The sequence below is a fragment of the Falco biarmicus genome, chromosome 1, assembly GCF_023638135.1.
Source record: "Falco biarmicus isolate bFalBia1 chromosome 1, bFalBia1.pri, whole genome shotgun sequence".
In the NCBI taxonomy this organism is placed as follows: Eukaryota; Metazoa; Chordata; class Aves; order Falconiformes; family Falconidae; genus Falco; species Falco biarmicus.
In genome coordinates this window covers 123,549,946-123,576,437 of record NC_079288.1, presented here as the reverse complement: position 1 = coordinate 123,576,437, position 26,492 = coordinate 123,549,946, and the positions used below count along the sequence as shown (strand labels likewise).

At 38.3% G+C, this 26,492-nt stretch overlaps 1 protein-coding gene across 8 annotated transcripts in view; it reads left to right on the top strand.

The window, feature by feature from the left end:
- TENM3 (teneurin transmembrane protein 3) overlaps positions 1-26,492 on the top strand; it is a 323,364-nt gene that overhangs the window by 210,986 nt on the left and 85,886 nt on the right. For all 8 annotated transcript variants that reach the window (XM_056326386.1, XM_056326387.1, XM_056326384.1 and 5 more), the window contains 2 exons: positions 14,845-14,967; positions 21,384-21,598. In XM_056326386.1, the coding sequence (XP_056182361.1) occupies positions 14,845-14,967; positions 21,384-21,598 (338 nt within the window). The remainder of the gene's footprint in view (positions 1-14,844; positions 14,968-21,383; positions 21,599-26,492) is intronic.

The following is a 26,492-nucleotide window of genomic DNA, read 5'->3' as shown; positions in this document are numbered from 1 at the left end:
TCTATAGAGGGGGAAAAAAAGGATAAATGAGTTTTGTTTAATTAAAAAGGCTACAGGACTATTTTTGTCACTACTGCTTGCTGTGAACAGTTAAGCAAATCTAATTTGGACAGAAAAGAAAGCTAAGATTTAGACTTAACTGGAACATCTTTTGGGAAAACATGTACTTTAATTTATGTTTCGTTCTGTGAGAAACAGTAGAAAAACGGCAGTTCTGCTATGACACGGAGATGACCATACAGTCATAACACAAATTGCAAATGAAATGTGAATGGAAAAGAGATACCAGACTTGAAAGCCATTTTTTATAATTACAGATAGTTCGTATTTTCCACATTTGTATAAAAATAGGTACATTGTACTTATTCTGTGGTTATAATACTGTGCATTCATGCTTTTCGTCCATCTAGAAACATTAATGTTTTATCATCATCTCAAGCTATTTAAACTAAACTGAAAATTTATATGCTAATAGATTTCTAATAATGGACAGCTATCTTCAGAGTTATCTCAAAAACCTACTGAGAGTAGCAGAGCAACTTAAAATAAGAGGTTTTAAGGCAGAAAGAGAAGGAGGTGGCCAGGAAAAATAGCAAACAAGTTTCATCATTAGAGCAGACTTGACACGGAGGGGTACAGGGTGTGAAAATTATAACTGAGGGTCAATTAACTATCCTGCAGGTGAGCTTTAAGTAATCCTTAAAAATTAGAAAACTGTCTGTTTCTGCAGATTGAGGTTAACTTTGCATGTCTCCAGTGTGTTCCCAAGTTTCTTGTCTGTGGTTCTCCCATATTACTCAGGATTTAGTGTGATAGCTGCTGGCATTCATGTCTCTTCCCAGATTGCAGAGGACCAGATGCCTTTTTCTGTTCTCAGTGGCAGAAGTCATAGTAGGGCAGAACCACGCTCCCCAAAACTAATGGACTTACAACCGTGACAATTGTAGAACTGAATTTTTGTGACTAAAGCAATGACTCCATATACCTGTAATCAAAAGGAATCTATTTTATTTTATCAATAAAGAACAATACAATATTTCTTTTTTATTGCAATGCCAAGTTAACATTATTCTGCTGTTTGTAAAGCTCAATTACTGCCAGGAATGAAGAAAACAACTTAATTAATAATGCCATTTAAATGGAATTTTTATTGCAATACCCAGCATAGGTATTGTAATTAACAGGCATGAGGGAGAATATAGTTAAGTTGCCATTAATCACCTTTACTTTTCATTATGTGTTTATAGAAACTGTTTTTCTCTTTGACCTGCATTTAATTTTGAGTATTGTAATGCTGTTGTCACTGAGAGTTTCATCAAGAACTTTTGTTTTTCCGCATTCTTTCCCCACATCCATCTGCCTCCCCAGGTTGTGCTGGGACCTTAGCTATGACTGGAGCTTCACTGAGGCGTATGGATTGGAAATATGTTCCCTGTCTGCAGATATGTGGCAGATTTTTACAGTTTGCCAGATTTATGCTCTCACCTCATTCCTCTTTCAATCAAATTAGAGGTATTGAGGTAGACTAATACATTTATATATCTGATTCGGGGCAGGGGGGGTAATAAGAAATATTTTGGTTTTCCTCTTGGTTTGTTGACATCATTTGAAGAAAGTGCTCTGAGATTTTACAGTTTACCAAGTCCACATATCACAGTGTATTCCAACTACCATCCAAAAATCTACAGCAGGGAAACTTGTTTTTACAAACTTTTCTGAGAAAGCACATCACCTATCAAAGAATGGGTTCTTAGCGTTGTCTGCACCAAGCACTTAGGAGAACTACATCAACATCTTGTGGTTTTGCCCAGTGTGTGCCTATCTCTGGAGCTGTGAAGGCAGCCAGTGTCTCCAGCACTACAGAGAGTACATTAAAAAGTTGTAGAAAACTCTCATTTTAAGTGTCCATGGGGCTTTTAGGGAAAGCTCCGTGTGTCTCTGGTGCATTTGGAGACAGAAGCAGTGTCACTGTCAGTTCACTGTCATCCTTCCTTTTCCCAAATTAAACGTTTCCCTTATCAGTTCAGGCTTGATGGCGATTGGAAGTGGCTGCCTCTCAAAGCAAGCAGCTGTGGATTAGGTACATAGTCATGTCTTACTTCTGTCTAGAATGCATGTTTCCAGATCCAAATGTCATGGGCATCCAGAAGCTCGCTGCCGCTGATGATGACAGCGCCATGTGTGGGGCTCTGCTTCGGCAGCATGCGTGGCTTTTGCTCCACACCTGTCAAAATCTGCTTGCCTGTGGTTTTAGACATCAGTGCCACATCTTGCTTTTCTCTGACTGAAGGTCAGGTATGTGGTCTAACTACAAAGTAGGACCAAAGGGTGTGTAGTCTCTTCAGTTGGGCCTTCAGTGTGTGCTCATATAATGGTGAATGCAGTACAGCACAATTATTTAGCAGGTGGAAACCACCTCCTGGAATTTCTAAAGGGTTTTAACATCCTGAATGGACCTTAGGAAAGTCCTTGGATTCTGAAGTAGCAATGTCCTAGTTCCATCTCGATACTTCACAGTCATTAAAAACAGAACTATAGAAGCCAGATAATTGGTACTTGTAGGCCATGCCTTTATAATATCTGTTCAGGCAACTCCTTTCAGTCATTTCTGACACGTGCTTTGTAAATGAAAGTATTCAGATACACGTGTGACTGTCCACACTGGTTTTATGCTTAAACCTGAAGCTTAATATTACAGCTAGTACTTCCATGACTTTCTGCATTGCAGGGATTTTCAGCTATGACTAACATGAGATAAATTTATTTTCCTTGGTATCCCATAGCTATGACTTCTAGACGTCTGTATGAGTTTCTTACAATGTTTATACAGCATTGCTGATGAGGTCATTGTGCCTTCTTAGTGTGGAAATACTTTGTAAGCAAGAATGTAATTTCTTTTCTTCACCACATTCTTTCTTTCAAAACTGGGAGACGGAGAGAGAATGACTAGTCAGAAAATGAAGCTGTTATGCTTCACCAGCTTATTGGGCTGAATCGGGCTGAAAGCGTTTCTAACATCTTTCGTTGAAATAGTACAGAATCTAAACGTGTTGAACATCTGTGTTGTGAAGCCTGAACATTAAACATACTTTCTTTTCTCGTGCAAGAATACCATTGTGAGTAACGCCTTTGGTTGATGTTTTTTTGAACAAAGGTCTTGTTACTGTGTTTCAGACTCAGTGCGAAGCATAATATAATATTTACTCTTTCAGGAGTGCACAGTATTAGTACTTGATTGGTGTTGTGGATGTCACATGCTATTATTGTTAGTGGCACTGAGAGTAGAACATTCATTGAGAAAGATAATCCTCGCACAGAAGGATGTAGGAACATGTAATTGGCAGTCAGGAGGTTAAAAGAAACTTGACAAGATTTCAAGGGATTAAAAAAGTTAATCTGTCAAGGAGCATACCCACCTCTGCTCTGAAAAAGGCTTGTATCCTAATTAAGATATATCAGAAGGGTTTTGGCAATAGTCTTGTCACCCTTCCACTTTTGCCCAGTGGAGCAAATTGAAACTCAGTAATCCTGGCAATATAACAGGTGTAGTAATAAACTGCAAGATGACATGGTGTCATTTTCCATAGGTCCCACACTGTGTGATTCTGCCATCATACTGTGATGCAATATGATGGTTTATGAAGATCCAACTGGTGGTCTCAGAAATAGCGGTATCTTTTGCAAGCACGTTATGTAGAGAAGTGGGCCCTTCTGCACTACTTTATCTTCTGGCAGACTCTGAAATAGTAGCAATGTTTCAGTCTAATGAGAAATGAAGTTAAATTACATCAGCTACTTATTTTCAATAAATAGCAAGCTTAGAGATGTAGCTCCTATTTTATCAATGCAGGTAAACATGTATGTTTTAGTAGTATGTAAGCATATGTGATACTTCAAACGCGTGCCTATGTTTAAGAGATTTTGCAAAGCAGAGATGAAATTACACAGGTGATTACTCAAGTTGTTGTGGACATAGGTTTACAGTCTTCTCTTCTTTGCTGGTAGTTTCCGTTATTTTCTAGCTCGTGTCTGTGAAGAAAGAAGGCAGCCCTTAGAGATGTGCTGTCTGCTGTGATGTGCATATTATAATACATGTATCAAAACCGGTAGTTTTGTGTATGCTTTGCATCTTTTATAAAGTGCATCCTTTCTGTAAATTGCAATCTTTTCTCAGATCTTTTTCTATTAAGAGAAATGCTTGGTCTCTTTTTGAATGCTTTAAAATACGCTGTTAAAACTGTCTGATTTAGATGAGATTTTGGTAAACCTCTCTACACAAGCACTTTAGAATAAAAAGGTCAAGTACATGTATCCAAACTTGCTTTGAGCAATATCATTTGATGTTACATTTATGACTGCGATCGCAAGAACACATGGATTTTATATAGGTGTAATTACCCTACTGCAGTGATTAATTATGGATGAAAGCTAGGTGTCCTCTGAAGTAGACAAGAATCTTTAAACATGAGATCCTTCATTTTCACATTGATGCCATTTCAGACAACTTCATTCACGAAATAATAAAAAAATGCTATCTCTTAGAAGTCATCACCTATAACAATATTTGTAGTTCTATAATCCAGGAAAAACAAACGTGCTACAACTGTGTAGATGATGTGGACGTTTGCATTTGAAATGTTTAATTTTCCTCAATAATAAAACCATTCAAACAAAACTAGAGTGGTTTTGCCAACATTTGATGAAATAGGATTACACAAAGGCATCTCTTTTAATAACTCTATAGAAGGAGTAATATGGGAGAGGGTTAGGTATTGCAAATAAATACCAGCCATTTGGAAAATTAGCTAGCTCTAGAAACCTAACAGGTATGTTCTCTGTGGTTTTTATTCAAAAATACTTCTAAGTTACTACAGGAAGAGTAGTATTTTTATTTCAGTCATACTCAGCGAAAACTAACAGCCAGCTGCATAAACACCCTTTGCTAACCTGTGATTTACATGAGTTTCACAAGGTGTGAAACAACAACAGGGTACAATAAATTTATCTTCACTTGCAAAAGCTGAAAACTCATCTGTTGTTTTATTGTCTTTCATCTTTGAAATGTCAAGTTTCACACTATTTTTTATTGAGGCATTTTTGTTGGACAGTGGGTCCTCATTTGACTCACTCCAAATCTTTTCACACTGCCAAGGAATAGTCCTTTATGTTTTCAACTTACTTGCCAAGTTTTTTGTTCCCAGCAGCTTCTTTTCTGCCTCTCTCCTGTTAGTAATCTCAAGCAGAGGTAATGATATTGAGGTATGTTTGAAAAGGAGAGATACTATCCTTGTTATTTCAGTTCAACGGGAATCAAAAGTAGAGGATAATTTTAAAACATGTCCTTATTACTGATCCAGTATCTTTTCACACAGTAAAAGGAGTAATTGTTTTTTTACATCAATTTTATAAGTAACTGCTACTTTAGAGCTAAGACTGTCTATTCTTAGTATCACCTGTAAGATTTTCTAGTTCAGTGTCATGGCTGATTTTATTGTAAGGGGGGAAAAAACATCAATGTGAAACTGTAATCCTAACTTTTTTTCAAAGGCTTACCTAATTCTTTAAAAATACAAAGTGGCTTGCAAACTTGCTTGCAAGCAACAGATCACTGGTCTTACAAACTATTAACAGTAAAGTTGTCTTTAGGGTATAGGTTCCTTTCATAACTCATATATGATAAATTATTTGTTTGGTTTGTTTTTTATTTTCGTGTACCTACAGTGTATCTTTACTCACAAGAATAGTTTCATAAAAGCCATGTCTCACTTCAGTGAGGCCTCTAGAGGAACATGATGTGTTATTCCAATGCACATAAAGTGCATTAATGACTATATAATAAAGGATGCTTCATCTAGTAGCCAGTACCCTCTTGTGTGTCTCACTTGTGTGCCCACACACACAGCTGCTTAGGCAGTCGTGATTCCTGCTATAGTGAGAAACTGTGTTGCTGTGAGGAACTGAGCTAAAATAGAGGGTGCGGGAGAGGTTTCAGTAGGGGGTAACTGCAGTCACTGAGCTGATTTAAACCTTGGTTTTTTGAACCAAGAATCTGCACAAGATTGCTTTTGCAGATACCTAATAGCTGACAAGTGTATATTGGAATTGTTGAGGTAAGGTAGAGTTGTGTAAAAAAGCCTCTTTGATGGTGAACTCGCTGTGTCCGTTGTATTTTTAAATATGGATATTCTGGTTTTAAATACAGATTGACGTGGAAATTCTTTGGGTTTGCAAGGTGATCTGCATGTTGTGGTTTGTTTATGCATCCACATAATTGCACAGTTCAGGTAGGTGAGTGGTAATTATCATGGATAGATCTAAATCACCATGAAGAAGTTTCGTAAAGAGGTTATAGGTTATTTTCTCTTGGCCCCAATCACGTCCCATTGATCTACAAGTGGACTGCTGTAATCATGATATCATGAAGCCTAACAAACAGTAAAGGATTAGAAAACCTATATATTGACTTGCACGTTCAATCAACTTGTATGTGATCTCAGCAGGAAATTCAAAACAAAAGCTAATTTATGGAAAAATATGTAGTTCTAATCACAGTTTAGCTCCATGGGGTTCCAAATAACACACTACAATCTCTACATGCAGATGCTTTCATCTTACATTCCAGATTTGGTGACATTCCAAAAGTTCTTATCAAACCTTATTATCATCTTTTATTAAAGCTTATTACATTTCTCCTTATTGCATGTTTGCTGTAATATTCTGTCATTCTTAATATGGAATAAAAAAGCTTTGATCTTTTTTCAGCCAGTCATGAGATGGAAATACGCAACACAAGTATTTCACTATATACTATAAAATCCCAGCTTGGTGTGTCCTTTGAACATCACATTAATTGGCCCCTGTTTCTTTTTCCTTTGGTTCTTAAATCTTTTCATCAAACTGCACTTCTCCATGCCATCAACATGCAAATAGGTTATGCATGATCATATAGTGCCATTTCATTATTATTATATCCCTCAAGAGATTTGTGAGCTTTTGTTGGGTTTGGGGTTTTTATTTGTAATGAATAAGGCTTTTGAACTGTAAAAATGGTTGGACCCGTTCATTGATGCCCTTGCCTAAGAAAGATGTTTCCAATGAATTTTGAGACATTACATCGCCATTGCTTTTTTTAACGCTCCCGTTTTATGAAGGCTGAGATCTAAAGGATGTCGCCCTGAGCAAGACTTCTGTTGGAGTTGTAGAAAAAAAACTAAAATAGATAAGCATAAACCTGAGTCTCAGCTGTTTTCCAGAAGGCGAGTTTAAGGGAGGAGAGGGAAGGAGTTAAAGATTGAGAAGGAAGAGAGTAAAGAAATGCCCGAAGGAATACAGAGAAGTAATTATCCTGCAGTCTCAACCCAGTCTCGAAAAGCGTAAATCAGGGAATTTTTTTTCTCCCCCACAGTAGTTGACAGCAAAATCATTGATTTTGACTTTATTAGATAGAAACCCAAAATTTATGGAATGTTTTTCATGTCTTCGTATGAACTAAAAGAGACAAAACATCCCTTGTCTCAAAGGAGTCAGCAATCTAATATGCACTTCCCCAGAATTTCTGTACCTGTAATGATTTTTCACCATCTTGTTAACTGTGAACAACATTTTCTGAAAGAAAAAAAGCTATGTTCAGGAGAAAGCCCAGGATAATACTAAAGACTGTTCAGGTAATACTGAAGACTGTTATACAAGGGGAATGTTGGATGATCATCAAAATAAATGGACAAATCTGAAACAAGACATAACAGATACATCTTATTTAAATAAGAGGCTAGTGAATAATGATCTTTGTTTCTGTTTTAAGAAATCTGGATTCTCCCTTAAGCTTTGAATGTGTCTCACATAATGGTGTTGACAGAATCAGACCGTTGTTATATAAAAGTCCCTGCCTTGACAACTAAAATGATGTATCTAGCAATACAAGTTTTCAGAGGAATAAACGTTCCATTTTTGGGTGACTGTAGTAAAAATAGTAACACTGAGACTACCACATACCTTTCTTACAGTTCAAATGCAGCATAATTTAAAATGGCTTATAATCATCTTTGGTTAGTGGTCAAAGAAAGTAAATTTAGCCATAGTGGATAGCTGATATATCTTTGTTGCTGTATTTTTCTAGGCAATTTTTTGTGATGTGTTTTGCAAATTCTTTCTTAAAGGGTTCCAAGTGAAAATGAAGGCTAGAGCATAAAGGTTGGATGTTTTTGCAGGTGAAACAGTAAAATCAATGGACCCATTCAGCAGTTCAGGCTAAAAGAAAAGAGACCATACTTTTTCAGTTACTGTATTGATCTGGATAGGTATCGCTAAATTTTTCATATAATGCTATACTGAAATGTCTTACATTCAGCATACAGGTCCAGAAACTTTTATATGATGCTCCTGGTGGCTAACATTTTGAAGGTGCTCAAAAGCATGTGCTTTAAAATTATTTTAAATTTAGAATTAACAGGCTTTTTGTTGGTTTGAGAAAAACAGTAATAAAGAACTTGTCTTTGTAACTTTTAATTCACTTTATTTAAAATTTTAATTAACTCTTTTTAATTCACTATTTGATCTGCAGCAACATCCAAGGCATCCTATTATCTTAGAAAAAAGCAAATGAATGCAAATCACTGACAGTTGATTTGCACATCTTCTGGTCCACTCCAGGTCCTTCAGAATAAAATAGGTTTAGATTCTAATTATAGCTGCAAGAAAAATATACGGGAGATAATTTTGAAAACCACTTCAATGTTCAAATACTTCATTTGAAAATGTATTGCCAACAGGGAGATGAACTAGAAGATAATCCTTCAACAAGATTGAGCAATAATTGCAATTTGCTTAGTTTAAATTATAATCTTTTTGCATTGCTTTAAATATAAATTATATTCACTTTTCCTTATGTGCTAGTGTGCATATATATTATTCTATTAATTCAAGGGAAGCAATTTTGTAAATCGTGGTTTGAAAGCACCAGCACCCAAAAATACGTAGTAGTAACAGTCCTGGAAGGTGAGTGCAATATTTTAGCAAGAAGCTCCTCTTCAAGCACAGCTTCCTAAATAAGACTTGATTACCATACTTTGTAAAACACACGGGGGAAAGGAAGGAGGGTCGCCAACATCATTCGGTTCCTTTTGCCAACTCTCCCCACAGTGTCGATTTCTTTATGTTTATAGAGTGTATACCATAGGGCTTATCTCCAGAGGTCTTGGGGAGATGCTTGCTGCTTAGAGATAGCCAGTGTTTCTTCTTTCCGCTGTCTAGTGTTAATTTTTGATCTGTCGTTATTCTGAGATGAGCTGGAGGAAACACTGGAAGTCCATTTCCCAATTCAGGCAACCCTGTTTCTGCTTCTTTCTACTTCAGAGAATCCTCCTATCTGTAAATTCTTGTTCCCCAGAAATGCACTGTGTGACCTGCAGAATTTCGCTGCAAAAAAACCCCCAAGTTTACAACATTCAGAATGGAAGCTATGGAATTACTGGCACTTCTGACCAGTACGTCATAGACTTCAGACTCAAACTTTGGTCACCTCTCCAGTTACTGTAGGGCTAATTCCATGAATAAAGCCTCCGCTTATAGGCATTATGGTTTTGCTTGCTCCTCCTTATCACCTGCCTCTTAAATACTTTCACTTGCACAGCTCATAGGGTGTTTGCTGTGCCCTTTGTTTTCCATATGAGGCTATTTGTCGCTTACAGTACTTCAAGAAAAGATGTGGTTGGTCCTGGTGAGTTACAATAAAGACGCCCTCTAATTTTGACCAGAATAATAAGTAAGTTTCTCTGGTTTTTACTGCATATTACTACTCTTTCTTACAAAGAAAAAAATACTCTTTCTTTCAGATAGCAGTTATAGATCCCACCCAGCACTGTGTGTATATTCACACCTGTGTCCAAACTTTGTTTTCTGTTCAGAGCTATGTCCTGGATACTGGAGGATGTTAACACCTGTGTAATTTATTTATCAACTAGCTGTCCCTATACTCTTACCATTTAAGTGTATGGGGGGGGGGGGGGGGGGGGGGGAATCAGACAAGCCCAGATTTTGCTAAATGGAGGTAGAGCTACATAAATTGCTTTTCTGTTACAGTTCTTTTTTGTGCCTCTTTGCAGAGAGCGAGCTTTGAGCTAGCAAGCAAAGCAAAAGGAAAGCACTTCCCAGTCGAATGCAGCAGCAGGTAGTTGTCAGCTCTCACAGTCCTAGTCCTGCCACATAGTTACATAAAATTATCCCTCTGTCTTACTACCTGCTAATAAAGGGACTAATTTCTTTTGGGCTTGCTGAAGGAAATCTCAAGGAGAGTTTTGAAGTGATAATACAGTGTGGTTTGCTCAACAAGAAGTTCCTTGTAAAGAGAATGCATAAAGCATAGCAATACTAGGTTGCAAGACAAATGGGTTGGTAACATGAGAAGAATGAAAGGGCCTGATAGCAGCAACTTCTTCCCGAAGCAGATTATTGTAAAATGGTTTACACAGTGTAAACTAGTCATAATAGTCTTTCCAAATATTTGCTGTGAAATGTATTCTTAGTTGCTATTTTAATTCTTAAGTGGAAATGAAGGCCTTGTAGACAGATTACAAGCCAAAATACCTAGACCTCAATTACACAGTGAAAGGTGAGATCAACCAAGCTTGAAAAAGCAGTTTAAGGTGGTTCAGAAACCCTTCAGTGAACTGTGTGGTGAAAGATGGTAGGATTACCTGATAGCTTGTAACAAATGATGGCTTTTTTGTGTTCACATCAGTGCTACCGTGGGTATAAATGCACTCCTTTAATCTGAGCCCTGAATCTTTTTAATATCCCAGTCCATTTGGTGTGTTCTACTTTGCAGAAATACAAAGCGGAGGTAAAAGCCCAACTGTTGGTTTAGTCACTGCTTGTATGTTTGGGATTTGTCCTGTAGAATTCAGCTATACCGACCAGCACCACCCAGACACTGGTGCTGCGCTCATGCCAAAAGCAGCGCAGATTCTTGAGGACTTTATCCTCTCTGATGCCTCTCCTTCCCACTCTGTTAGAGGGAATGGAGTCCTCACAATTTCAACTATCACTGCACCCTAAAGGCTGGCCATAATGCCGATAATTTGTCCAGCAGATGTACAGATGCCGTCTTAAACACCTCTGTCAGTCCCAAAGTAAAATGCTATCATAACTGCAGCAGGTGAAGATCTGTTGGTAGCTAGAGATTCCTTTGCAGAATAGAGATGGGGACTGAAACAGCAGAATAGGCAGAGACCATTGTCTGTTTCTCTGCGTGAAGTCGTTCTGTTCGTGATGGGAGCAATCATCCCAGTCTTGATACAAGTATAAGGAAGCTTTCATTAAGGTTTGTGGGCACGTTTGGAATTGTGACAACCCATCTTTTCTCCTGTTCCCTGAGGGTTCATCCATGCTTGCAGCCATGGGTTGTTTGGATGGAGTTGTTGTGGTCTATAACCACAGCCATCAAAAGCTGCGTGCTTTCTGGTTAGAGGCATCTGGCATTCTCAGGCAAGTCCTTCCTGCCATCAAAGACGTGCCAGTACTAGAAGTTGTTCCAGCGTTAACAACCTCATAGATTTGGCAGACTCAGAACTAGTTACTCTAGGAAGGGTCTCTTCCCTTCATTGTCAGTGTCTAACACCAAATAAATGCCAAATTGAATGGCAATAAACCAGACCTGACGGGCAATATCTAATACAAAAATCAAGACCTGCTTTACATTAGATTTGGGACTAAAAATAGCAGCTGGGAATAGAAAAATATATTTTGCTTTATATGGTTTTGCTTTAATTTTGCTTCATATATCAAATTCTTTATAGAAAGAAGCAAACCTATCATTTCTCTGAACATAATAGAAACAGAAAAGGGGATTGAACTCTGACATCCCCGTCCCAAAGGTGGGAGGAAGTGTTCATTCTTCTCTAGACCCAAGGAAATCAAACAAACAAACAAAACCCTGCAGTCTGCCTGCATCATTGCCCCTCTGGAAATTCAGAACTAGTTCATAACATCTGACCTGAAGGTGTCAGACCCCCTGCCGTGGTGTGTTCTCGGTGTGCCATTACCAGTACCAGGTGCTGCATATCAGACTCATGGGGGCATGGAGAATTTTCAGCAGGTGCCTCACTGTCCGCTGATAAGGGCTTGAAGTCTGCTTTTATATAGATGGCTGGCTGAGATAAGACCAATCTTAATCAACAAAATAGTACCTGAATTTGTCTTAACGAGTCAATTTACCCATGTTCTTAACGTTCCCCATCTCTAAAGAAATTGTCTCATATTTCAATCCTGTAGCAAGAAGCCTAATTCTTTCATGTTGTTCTCATACGTTTATACTGAAAGGACAATTCTCTAAATTCCATAGTGCTGTCTCAGAGAGATTACATAGTCGAATTATTTAGTGTGTTATTACACACTGGAAGTTTTTGGTTGCCATTGGAGTTGTCAAGCAACATTTCTGGTCTGCTTCAAAAGCATTCCAGTATTCACAATCTGTGAAACAGCTGCATGTATCCATCTGTTCATTTTTATTAGACGTTGTTTACTGAACTTGGTGCTAGTTCAGTGTCAAAGTTGAGAGAGCAGTAGTATTTTTGAGGGATACAACTATTACCAGCTTTGACAGTGAACTACAGTGGGACTCAAATCAGTACAAACACAAAGAAAAGGTAATTGTCACTTACCTTGTAGTAACTATGGTTCTTTGAAATGTAATCAATATACATCCCACAGTCCTTACCTCTGAAGACTTCAAATTCCAACTGTTTTGAATTATGAAGGAATGGCTAGAAGGTCATGTCACTGCTTCCCCTTCTGATCTCCCAGTGGAGCGTGAAGAGGCACAGGGCATGTACATAGCACTAGCAGACAGAGCTGTTAATGATGTTCTAAGCTCGTGTGTTTGGAAGGAATATACTTCTGGAGTTACAAAATTAATGTCACTTTCTTTTTTTTCCTCCTGAAGAGTATTAAAAGTGATAAGAAGCCAGCAAAGTTAGGAGAGGTGATTTAGACCTCCAGACTGGAGACAAGAAATGTACTGGATTGGAATCATGAAATATTTAGCTATTTTCAGTCTTTCATTGCTGCCAGTGGAGTGGACTAGAATAACAGATAGTAAGAGTTTGACCCTAGGGATTTTGATGAAATATGTTAAAAAAGATATAATCATCAGATGATTAATACATAAATAAGAATTTCAGCTGAGGTAGGGCCAAAATAATAATGGCTAATTCTAGTGATGTGCCAAAAATGGTGGTGGTCGGATTTACGGTTTAACAAGAGATGAGGGGGGGGGAAAAGAAATAAGGTTTTAGGGTCAAGGAATGTTCTACATTATCAGGCTTTGACAGGCAATTTAAGATCTGGGAAAGAAGAGTAATAGTGGAGTCAGAGACTTGGAACAAAGATAATATGTCATCTATAGTGAGGATTTCAGTCTTTGAAGCATTCAGTGATAGGTCTTCGGTTGCATTCTGGTTCTTTGTTGAGGGTAAAGGGGAGAGTTTAAGTCAAAGACCTGGCAGAGAAAGCCTTAATTCTGCATTGTTTGCTGTCTGCCTGACTAAACTTCCACTGATGCCTGTTTGTCTTAAGTAAGGGCTGCCACAGTCATAGAATCATTTGAAAGATCAGGGATGAAACCAAAAGGGATGAAGAATTGTTTGTCATTTGGGTAGAAGGAATGAATAAATTGGTAACATTGATTATAGCGGTAATCTGTTTCAGAGACAGAATTAGCAACAAGATAGAATGAATTATCTTCCTTCTGTTTTGCACTAATAGTTAAATGCATTATTACAGGGTTTTTTCTAGTGTATTTTTATTCCCCAGTAGCACTGAAAGACTGCTTTAGCTTTGGAGATAACTGCTGTAGTGAAATGAGCAAACCCATGTTACACCAAACTAGAGCAATTACGGTAAAATTAATTTTGTGGTATCATAGAGTCATTGGAAGAGAAGGAAATACACCACAGATAGCAAGAAACTGCGTAAGTTATGTGTGTCATAGCACAGCATTAAGGTGACTTTTTTTCCTCCGTATTTTTGCTCTAAAAGTTCAAACAGGGGGTTCGTTCATTCATTTCTGGTGATAGCAAGGTTCCTTACGTCGTTCTCCCTAACACCTTCGAAGGTTGACCCTGTCCTTTCATACTTAGCTTAGCTGAACTTGGAACATGGTATCACCTTTCTCGTAAACGTGCTTGCGCAGGATGCAGTGGTTCAGAAACGGAGCTTGTGCATTGTCAGTATCAGAGCAGGGTGCCCCAGCATCTCTAGCTCTGCTGATGGTCTTGGCCTCGTTCCGTAGGCTACCGTTGGGCATGGCCATGTAAAGGGAGGTTGTGCAGTGTGTTGGTGGCAGCATGGAAAGGAGTGTTCGTGTCTTGGATCAGCCCTGCAACGCCCACAGCACCCTCCTTCCTCTCCTCTTGCATTGTTTCTTTTCTCTTTCTGGCTAACCAGCATAGATCCATCTGCTGGTGAAATCGTTTATTTTAATATGTCATTTAGGAGCTCATTTAAATGATTTGTCTCTTCAGAAGGACCAAGAATGAAAAAAAAGAGACAAGGGCATAATTACTGCCTATCCTTTTGAACATTGATTTGGGACCGGTAAAAGACTCAAAGTGAAACTGGTGAGCTTTCTGTCAACTCCGTTCACCGAAAGCACTGTATCATTAAAGGACAGTGGTAGTAATTGCTTAGTGCCATTGCTAAGTTGAACTATTAGTCTGTGAATGCTTGTTCCTGTAATTTAATTTTTTAATGTATGAGTTGCTATTCCACTGCAAAGCATGGAAAGCCATTATTTGTGCAATTTGTCATTGTGGTTAAGAGCATAAAATAACCTGTATCCTTTACCACCAGCAATGCATCTGTTTGGCCTCAACTGGCAGTTGCAGCAAACTGAAAATGATACATTTGAGAATGGAAAAGTGAATTCCGATACTGTGCCAACACATCCTGTAACAGTACCTGCCGGAGAAAACGGTAAGTGAAATAGGCACCAATTTCTCTCCTTCTGTAATGATGAATTCTGAATGAATCCTCCTCAGTAACGATTGTTGTGGAGTCCTCAGAGGTAGCAGGATGGTACTGAGGCTGGCTGGGACCATCCTGCCTGAGGGGCTGGGGTGGCTGTGGGAACGTACTGTGGGAATGGCCTCAATAAAGCCAGGAAGCCCCAGGTGACAGAACACACTCCTTCGTAAGGGAGACCCGATACCAAGATTCAGTCTTCGGGAGTCCCAGTGAGCTCTGGGTGCTTTTCAGGCAAAAGCCTTGTCTGTGGCCGGGGCGACATAATCTCCTTTTCTGAAGAGCTGGCACCAGAACAGGCACTTCGGGGAGGTTTTGCATATTTTCGAAGCTTCTCTCTTAGCTGTGTTTAGAAGCCAACTCATGATCAAGGAGCTTCCTATGGCATGATGACCTCACTGTGGAATGGCTTGTGGTTTTTTCTACAGATTATGATCTCTTTTGTTTTTAATTCCTCTCTGAAATTTAATAGGTCATGTATAATATGTTCATTTGTTTTCTGAAAGTCTGTAGCACGTAATGTTGACTCTGAATCATCCGACCAACATATTAGAGTAAAAAAACCCCACAAACAAAACAAAACAAAACTTTATTAATTTTGTTGTAGGAGTTTTTAAAATACAAACCACATAAAGGGATTATTTTTTATCGACCTTTTTCCATGTTGCCCTTTAAGATTCTCAAAACATTTAAGAGCCTGTGCACTTTTGGCTAACACAGGCTTTAAAATCAATAGGTTTTGAATGGAAAACTTGATTTAAATGGTAGATGAATGCGGTGTTTGCTTCATTACACAAAAATCCATTTTCCCTTTCACAAGGTAGAGCTGACCTCCTTACCACTGAGGAGGAGGAAGCCTCTGCCAGCAGCTGACATCTTGAAAATTTGTCAAGGTATCACAGCTCCAAGTTAGAGAAGAGATACAGCTCAGTTCTTTCTTCTTGTCATCTTTGTAAGCATATGAAACTTCTCCAGCAGGACTTTTTTCATTTCCTTTAGCCTACTGCCTTTTCCTTGCACTTAGATATTCATTATCTCTTTCTGTGTTCTTAATTGTTTTGAATGAATAGCAGAAAGCTGCTGTATAGTTAATGAATATTGATGCTGCAGTGACAGCCCATCATCCCACTGTCTTCTGCCCTCAGCAGCCAATATACTTTCTTCTATAGACACAAGCTTTTGTAAATATTTTATATTGTTTTTTCCCTTGGTAATTTTTAAATTTTTTTTTTACAAATTTAAACCCGTTATACTTCGCCACAAAAATTAAAGGAAATAGCAAGTATATCAAATTCCATTTTTCCTTCCTTATGACACTAAATGCTGTACAAGAGAACAGGGTTAATTTCATCCGCTGTTAAAATGCTGTCCTCTGCGGAATATGGTAAGTGGTGATTTATCAGCGTACATCAATACTAAACAACAGACAGACCAGAGAATATACATTTTAAACCACAAAAGGAAGGTTCATCAGATGGGAAAGTGTCATGACTAGATGTGAGTTTTAAGGAAGGGGGCCCTGGGCTATAATACTAGTTACTGAAAACTGTAAGGAAGAATCAATAATGCCTAGATTTGGGTACTTTTGACAGCTGAAAAACTTTCAGTACTGCCCCTTTTTAGCCCCCTGGTAATATCCTGATACTCTGATTTAGATGGGAGAAATTCCCAGTGTTGTATGGACCAGGCATTTTCATTGACTCTCTCTCATCTGAGCGGTATAATCTTGCGCCTGCTTCAGTCAGGAAATCATAGCCGTGCCCTGGACCGCAGGTATTCCTTCAGAGTTACGAGTAGAATTCATTCAGAAGTGCAGGTACTTTGTGTGATGATTAGCAAAGCTTCATCTTGAAAATGCATCCTTATGACCACTGAAGAGAATTCAGCTGTGGTTTACCTAGAAATAACTAGTCATAAATCAACAGTAAAAGCATGTTAAATCATCCTTAAATGCAAATCATTTGTTAAGTGAAGCTCAAATTTCTGAACAAGCTTTTTCCGGAGTGGTTTTTTTGTTTGTTTCTTTTGTGGATTTTTTTCCCCCTCCCCCAGTCTTTCTGTATGAACAGCAAACCGCTGGCAACATATCACCCATTATCTAGACAGGTGCAATTCAGGGCTGCATAAGGTGGCATAGGGACGTGTGTTCTCGATGGATATGATGAATTTTATAGGCCATTTCAGTTTAGGTTCTCCAAAGTCATTTGTAAGCCATGCTTAATTAAATACAAGCATCTACTTGAGGTGCATCAGCGCTTTATCTGTTTTTATAATTACATGATAGAAATGAAAGGTTAAAAAACAGAGCTTGTTTAACCAACGTGTTTTAGCACTTGGTTGCATATTACATGTTGCTGGCTTTATTTTATGTCATATAAAATCTGTGTGCAGTTCAGAAAGCCCTTATAAGAATATATGTTTAATTGCAGAGTTTTAAAAAATACAAGAGAGGAAAAAAGTGAATGGGGAAAGGGGCATTTCTTTTGGTTTACGTAGATGTACTTTTTGAGATTGTACTCATTTAAATATATTATGCTTGCTTTAACTGGTATGTTGAGCTTTTTTGTTTTGTTTACAGTACCATGTTAATTAAAGATACAGTAACTTCTTAATTAGATGTTACGTTGAGGCTTTTTTCTAAAAATATGTTTTTAAGAGGGTTTTTATTTCGTTTCTGGAAACCGTTGTTGCAGAAAGATATATAGCAGATGTCTCACAGGAAAAGATCGTGAATACAAAGTTATGCAATGGAATGGGAGAACACGCTATTGACTGTAAATCCAGCCTTGCAACCTAATATTCTAATTAGCACTGCCTTTGAAAGATGGAAAATGATACGTGTGACACTATGCAGCAATTGTTGTTGAGCATTTTTGTGGTTTGGTTGTGCATTCATTTTTATTCTGCATTACTGATAGTTATTCACAGTGTATCTTGTGGTTTCATCTATAGAATGTTTGCAAATAAGGGAAGGGAATTTGTCTTCATGTCGTTTTAGTGATACTTGTGAATTTTTCGCGTAGAATAAGTATTGCTTATTGCTTTCAATACTTCTTTAGCTCAGGATTTTGTCCACTCTAAACTCAGACAGTTGAAATACAATTTACCAATAACAAATATAACAAATATTTTATCTCTTAATTACCCATAATGCATTGGATTGTGGATATCACAAATGCATGATTGTATATATTAGATGGGAAGTGATACAGCAAAATCATGACTTTTGTAAATCAAATTATAGTGTATCTACCAATATAAGTACAAATCAAGATACAAATGTTATTTACCTATAAGTATTTATGTGTTATTTGTATTATTGTCTTTTGGGGAGGGTCTGTGAAAGAAGAAATTTTGGGGGTAGAGAAGAAGTATAGTGAAGGAGAATATATTCAAGAGGCTAGGTATTTTGAAGTTTTGTTTCTTCTTTGGACTATTAATGTCATTATGGAATTCTGTGAATGAATGTGACGTTTCATATTTTGATTTAAAGCTGTGTATAAGAACTGTTACTGCTTAGAAAGTGAAAAACAAATGATGACACTACTAAGATTTTTCGTACGCCTGTTGAGATAGCACAGAGAACAAAGAATAGTTAACACGCTATCATTAGAAGGGCAAACAGCTGGTGATAATTTTGAGAGAGGTGGTGTGGCAAAAGATAATTTTGAGAGAGGTGGTGGGCATATGGCTACAGGGTAAAACTACCTCTGTTTTGGCGAAGAAAATGGGAGTCCTTAGGATCATTATCAGCTAAGGATAAGTGTTGAAACCCAGTAACAGGCATTTCTGGCAAGCTGGTCAAAATGTTCTGTAAAGGCCACCTGCTCAGGCTGTCTAGTTCATCTTTTCCGTAATAAGTGGTAGTTGTTTCTCATTTCAAATGTAGAAATAGAGGAAGCTGCAGATCAATACTGCAAACAAGTGTTTATTGTTCAGTGATTACCAGTCATCACTGTGTGTATTTATACAACACAACGTGCTTAAATTTGAAGGAAGTGGTAAGAAACAAATGCTTAAATGAACAGAAATAGCGATTACAGATCCATCTTCTGGAATAACACATGAATATTGTGAAAGGTTAAGTCCAAAATTAGAAAAGCATCAGACTCATCCTGAAAAGTGTGAAAAAAATGGTGTCTCCAAGATCAGATATTTCACTGTCTCTTCTCAGCAGAACACTGATCAATATGATGATGCTGTGAGAGAGACATTTTCAGTGACTGCAACACCATTGTGGCACAGCTCTGATGATGACGCAAGCCCCCACTCAAGGCCTCTCAGTAGTGCTTCTGTGCCTGTTTAATTCAGCAGCAGTCTCTGTTCATCTCTGATGCACAAAAAGTGGCGCGGATCAATCAGTGACCTCACCTGGCATTTCAGATTTTAATCTGTTTTTTTAAGGTCTAAATGTTTGCAAAAAGGTTGTGTCACTTTGTTCCATCAAATGATGAATAATGTAGAATTTGAACATAATAGACAGGGCAGCGACAGAGCGTTGTCAGTTCTTCAGAACACTGGTACACAAACAAGGCAGCATCCCTTGAACATGCTTATCACTCTCAGATGGGTTTAGTTCTATCTTTATAATAGACTAGCTGCTGGAGAAAAAAAGTATAAATTGGTTTAAAACACAGCAGTCTGTAAGATTGTAACTACAGTTCCATTTTTCTTTATATTGCTTCACCCAAGGCTCACCTTGATGTGCCAGCTGCTTAAATGCAGCATACTCCAGAGTTGACATGTGTTGGTAAGCAAGTTCTTTGACAAATCTTTGCATCTTAGACTGGATTTGACAGCACTGATCCCATCAGATCAAAATAGGCTTTGACCGTGGTACCAGCTTCCAAGACTGCCTGTGTCTGGCTGCACAGCGTGGTCTTAGTGCCTGAATATCAGATCTGAATCGTTGGCCTCAAGCAAACTTGACTCAGACTCATGTAAACCATCCCAGGTTTTAAAGCTGGGTGGTGAATGTTTGGGCAAAGCACTTCTTTAGTGCATCGGTCTTAGTAGTTCTGTCTCCCACCAATGTGGCAGGTAGAAGATGCTACCACAACTGAACCAGAAGTTGTTTGCTTACAAGCTTTGCGAAAGGTTTGTAATCTTTGCTGGATTTAGTGTGTGCCTGTGTGGTATAACCAGGGGCAGTGTGGAGGTCGCAGAGCTGTCACAGACCTGTGCTGTCCATAGCATCCAGCCCAGAGCCTTGCAGCGTCAGCAGCTTGCCCTAGAGCAGTTTTACTCTTTGATTTGCGTGAAGGTGCTTCACTAGGATGGCCCAGAGCCTTGCAGATTGAGTGGTACTGGCCTGTACTCCAGGTGCAGCACAGATTCAGTCTCTGGTGCCTGGAGTAACCCAGTTGAATAAAAGGTTTGTCGAGGGTATCTGAAGCATATGACTTTATTTTCTTCTTTTTTAATGCCACAACCAGCAGTCCAGGTTTTTGGTGTTAGTATTTGACATGGTGTGTCTTTTGCATGTTAGCTGCTCTGCTTCTTCTGGGCATTTCCAAGCCATCATCACTGGCCTCTGATTACAAGACTAACTGGCAGTTAGACAAATGCTTTATAGAGAAAAGTCATTAATGCCCTTCCTTCAGTGCTGTGTTCTTATTCCTAGTAATTGGCCTGCAGGATAAAGACATATTGGTGATGCAGAAAATAGTGAAAGTACTAGACTTCGACATGCTATAATACATTTTATTCAGGAGACTGTGGATAAGGAGGTGGTAACGAGCTTGCAGCTGAGGCCAGGCAGTGCAGAGGATATAGGCATTATGGGGTGTGAAGGCATAAGGACATTGGCACAATGGAGCAGGAAACGTTGCCTTTTGAGGGGGGATGGGACAAAAATAAAAAATAGGAATCCAGAGCTGTGGATGTTGTTAGTATTGTGTAAATGCTCTGATGTTTTATGTCGGAAAGACTGTAGTAGTTCTCTTGACTGCTGATTATGCATCTATTGATAGATGAATATATATATATATATATGAATATGCATCTATTACTCCTCAAATCTGTATGCTGCATTTACCTTTACCTTAAATTTTTTTAGTGTAAGACTTTATGCTGGAAAACCCCTGTTAAAATACCTGGTGAAAAAAATGAACAGTTTAATGTAGATCCTAATACAGTTTTCAGAATTTTAGGGCTTAGGGAAGTTACAGCGTTTTCACTTTGTAAGTATTTCTGCTATCTTTGCCTTTTTATTTCCAAATCAATAAATTCCCTGGGATCTTACATTCAGAAGGATTGTCAGGTAACATTTTAGGGGTGAATCTAAATATTTGATGGTTTATGTGAAGAATGATTGAAAGCAAGAAAGGAATACTGATTTTTGATCTCTTTTTATTCTAACCTGTCAGGAAAATTAGGGGGATTTGCACAAGAAAACAACACTATAGATTCTGGAGAACTTGATATAGGCCGAAGAGCAATACAAGAAGTTCCCCCTGGGATTTTTTGGAGATCACAACTCTTCATTGATCAGCCACAATTTCTAAAATTCAATATATCCCTTCAGAAAGATGCATTGATTGGAGTATATGGCCGAAAAGGCTTACCACCTTCACACACTCAGGTGAGAGCTGCTTGCATTAAAAGTAGGACATGTTATTGAAAACTATGAGCATGTATCTTTTTTATCTTCTTTCTTTCTCAGGATTGCATCCTTTTCCATTTTGCCGATTTTTATTTTTACCTTCTATACTTTATTGATCTCATGTGATGTCCAAAAGGTTTATAATATTGTAAGTGATGGGATCCAAGTTGGGGGGGGGTGGGCAGGTATTTTTATTTATGAGCTGTTCTGTATGCTGTGAGCAATGATGATGCTTTACATATGGAGTGATTCATGCAGAATTTATAGGTGTGGGGGTTTTCTTCTGTGGTATATACACGTATCTTTAAAAACCCAAGCAAACCGAAACTGCATCTTATGGCCACACACGTCACCAAAAGTGCCTGGCAAACACCACGTTAGCCAAATTTCCAAGCAAGAAGCCAACAGTTTTTCAGTGATGTTTCAGTTTGTTCTAAAAGCAAATGCTACTGTACTTACAGCTTGGTGTCTCACTAAATAAATACGTAAAAGAAAAAAAATACAATACATGCCTATGGAGATACAGTGAACTGGGAATGTAGAAGTATCAGTCTTCACTAGACATCTAGTGTCTTGAAACTTTGTTCTTAAGTGCCCCGGAGGATTTATTCTGCTGCACTCCTTAGAAGGTTTGTTCATGCCTTTGGTTAGTAACAAGGAAACACCTTTTACTCATAGCTGTAGAAAAGCTGAAGTATAAAAGAATGAATAGTCTTCTGGATTAGCAGAGGAAAGGGAGAATCATTGTCCAAGACAGTACTTTAGAATCACTTGTATTCAGATTTTATTTTTAAGATGTAAGATGCCCCAAGTTTAAATCTCTTTCAGCTCAGTATTTGTCCAAGTGCTGGCTCTGAACCATTTTTTCCACCTGAAATGGGAGTTGAGCTCATGCTCTTCGACCCCCATTTAGAGAATTCTGCAACGTCTCACTGATTTATTTTTTTTAAAGTGTATGGATTTGCCCCGGACACAACTCTTCAAGTGTGGCAACCTAATGGTATAATTGGAAGGAAGCGTGACGGGCTATGTCTTAAACAGTTGCAACAGCAAATCCATATATCAAATATTGTATTTTAATTCCACATTTTTTAGTTTTTATTTGCCTGCTACTGTACTGTTTAAATTTATTTTGGTTTTTTGTTCAAGGATAACTTCTAAAAGACCTAGAACATAGAAATAATGTTAATTATATTGCCTATCTAGCAGTCACAAACCAAAGAGGAAGAATTAGGGTCAGCAAAGGAGTTCCATGCAGCTAAAACCTTAAAACGTTACATTAGCTTTATTCTTTTAGTTTAGTTTCCATTAAACTACAAACAATTTACTGAACGCAGGAAATGCACTTATGTTTATTTAAAAATTTGATCCTCATAAAAATGATTAAATGGATTTTTTTCAGACCTCCACATATGAATACCCACCCTCAGGCTGACAACAAGCACAAGAAATTCTAGCTCAAAGAAAATTGATTCAGAAAGTTATCAGCCATTGGAAATAGATGTTTGGAATACAAATGCCATCTCAATGATAACAATAGTAACAGGAGCTAGGGGAATACATGTGTGGCAAGAATGAATAGAACTGAAGAAGCTGATCTGGGCTGTGCATTTATATGAGAAGTTGTGCAAGTAGATGTATCTATGAAAAATGATCCTGACTTGATCCCTTATCCTTGCAAAAGATTGAAATACGGGGTGCCCTTTATTCAAAAACTCAGGAAAGGGAGATCACTAAATCTGTTTCCCCACCATCTGTGTTGCACAGGCTCCTTTCCCTTTGGATTGTTATTGCCCAAGTGCTTATTCATGTTTAAGTGCGATACAACAGAAAGAATCATATGCTAATCCTGCTACTGTATCTTCTGTAGATTGGGTGACATCCTGGATATATTGTTCCCAGGATATAGGTCAAGCACTCTTGTCCTGGTTTTGCCTGGTATCTAATTAGCGTATTTTTTACAGACTGTTTGACTGACATTTGATACCTTGAAAAATCAGGCATGCTTACTTATCAGCATACCCTAGTGAACATCTAAGGGCTGCCGAAGGTTCCCAAAGGTGCAGGGTTATCAGAATGTTTATATGGCCTTGAATCCAATGGTGTCTAGTTTAGGTGCCTGAAATAAAGCATGTATGTAATCTCTTAAAAAAGCAGTTCCAGTGAGCAGTTGGGGTTTGTTGTTGGGTTTTTTTTTTGTTGCTATGCTCCTACACATGGGGGCAAAAATGGAGTAAGAGACCTCTCAACAGTTCAGGCCTTTCTGCAACAAAGTTCTAATCACAGGACTTCGATGAAGACACAACTGATACTTGGTAAAATATGTATTTTAACAAAGTAGCTTATCTAAACAAAATAAGGTATTTAGGCAAAAGGACATCTAATGAAACAGAACGTTCAGGGGTCTGCACACATAACATCTGTTTATTGCTTTCTTATTTCCCCTAACCCTTATGGCTTTTCCTGACAGAAATGCTGAACTGCAGGCCAGGCGTAGCTGTTAGGGGCAGACTAGCAGCTGATGCTGGGCTTTACTGCATCCTTCCATCAGACAAGGCAGCTTATTTGTGTAGCTCCAAGTGTCATGGGAGCATGTTAGAAAAACACATGAATGTCCATGCCAGGTCTGATCAAAGGCCCATCTAGCTCAGCATTCTCTCTGTGACGGTGGCCATTAGCAGTACATAGAGATTAATACAGCAGCATGACAGATTTGTAGTTACTCTTCCTACAACACACTCCTGACCTCCAGCATTTTAAGGCTGAAGGACATCCCGAGTCAAAGATGCTGTCTTTTATTTTTTACAACCTTTGATAGATTCTTTTTTCCTGTGAATTTGCATCATCACCTTTGAACCTATGGAACCTTTTAGCATACGTGACATTTGCAGCAAGGAGTTTCATGGCTTAACTACACATCTTACACTATCCTCAGTGTGCTTTGAGGCAGCCTCCTGGAGGTTTTAGTTTGACACCCTGTTGGTAGAGTTTGGAAGAGGCAGTGGAGAGTTTCTCACCAATTTCTTCTCCCTGCCACCCTTGATTTATAGATCTTTAGTGTCCTCAATGAATTATATTTTTCCAGTCTGTTTTCTCATTCTTTGTATGAAAGCTGCTTCAACCCTTCGATCGTCCTTGTCCTTTTCTGAATGTTATCCACTGGGGAGATGGGGAAACCAGAAGAGCACAGAACATAGCAGATATGTAACTGTGATGGTTTCATATAATGCCTTAAGATGTCTGCTTGCTTGCTTTTTTGATTCGTAGAGCTGATGTTTCCATAGATCTGTCTACCATAGCTCCAAGATCTCATGCCAAAATGATAGAAGTTGGGTCAAAGCCCATCTCTGGATGTGTAAAGCAAGGGTTGTTTCATGAGGACTTTGAAAAGTTGGATCTCACCCATATATATCACTTCATGTCTGTGTCTTTTGAATGCCCTTATCTCCTAGTCACAGAGTGACAAGTGCTAATAACAAAATTTATGTAAATGAGCAACTGCTGCCTGTTCCTCAAACGGCAGTATTTGAATTTTTAGATCTTAACGTTAAGTAATAGAGAACTGATCACTACCTGCACTCTGCCAGCATTTGTAAAGTTTCCTTACCAGCTGTCCCCCTCCAATATCTTTGCTCGTGTGCCTGTGATACCCTACATGTGTGACCGCACACCAGTATCTTCTTTAGCTCCCTCCCTGCAGCTTCGGTGTTTCTATGAGTGTCACCATGTCACCTTTGGCTGTAATGCAAAACTTGCATATGACATTTGCCACCTCGTTTTCCACTTCTCTTACAGACTCTTTGCCACTTTACCCACCTCTTGTAATCCAGGTAAAACCAGACAGTGAGTAAGAGGAAACTAGCCTCTATCTTTCCGTAGCTGTACAACCTTAGATGCCAGTTATCCTACCGGTGCAAGGGACATAATGGAAGTACGATAGAAATGAACTTGGGAGAGATCTGAAGAAGACTTCTTGTTTATACCCTTGTCTTGGAGCAGCACCTGCATCTAAATCATTCTTATCAGTCGCTTAGCATTTAATCATAAAATAATAACAGAAGGCAGCAAATTTAACTCATGTTCTGTCCCACAATCCAAAATAATAGGGATACAGCATGTAAGAAGTGGTTTAATGTGTTGCAATCAGGACAGAATTTCGGTTGTGTTTCTGTATTCTCTTTAGGTACTGAAATCGGTCTCAAGCACAGCCACCACGTGTGCGTCACAGACTGATCTGAGATGCATAGTTCTCTCTTTCTGGGGAATCATAAATAAATCAACCAGAAATAATTGACGGTGGCTGTCCGTTCAAAACCCAATCAATGCAAACCTGAAAGTCTTTGTGACACTTTCTAGAAATGTCAGTTCCATTGCAGTCAGAGAATCAATATGTTTATTTAAAGAGGCTTTAAGAATAAAAAAAAAAAAAAAAGGACTTTGGTTTAAAGCAAAGCTGAATGGAATGGTGGGGCAAATCAGCACTTTTAGACTCAATATAAATTAACTTATCCTCATAGAAGTAAAATAAAATTGGTGTGTGTCTGGCTTATGAAGACAATTGTTTTTCCAGTCTGTTTCTGTTATCTTGTCCTAAATATTAAAAAAAAAAAGCCTTTAAAAGGGTGAAGATCAGTTACTGGTTTTCACTGGGGGACAGAGTGAACAGTAAATTCCTGTCTGTATGGCTTTTAAAACGTAGTCTAAAATGGTGTTCTGATAACAGCTTATGTCCTTATTACATTACAAATACAAAATCATTAATTGTACCATGCTTATTAGCCGTTAGTCAATCAAGTGCTATAATCACTTGTTCCTGTATCAAAAATAGGTTTTACTCTGAAATTGTCCTCCTACAAAAAAGGATCCTCTGCAG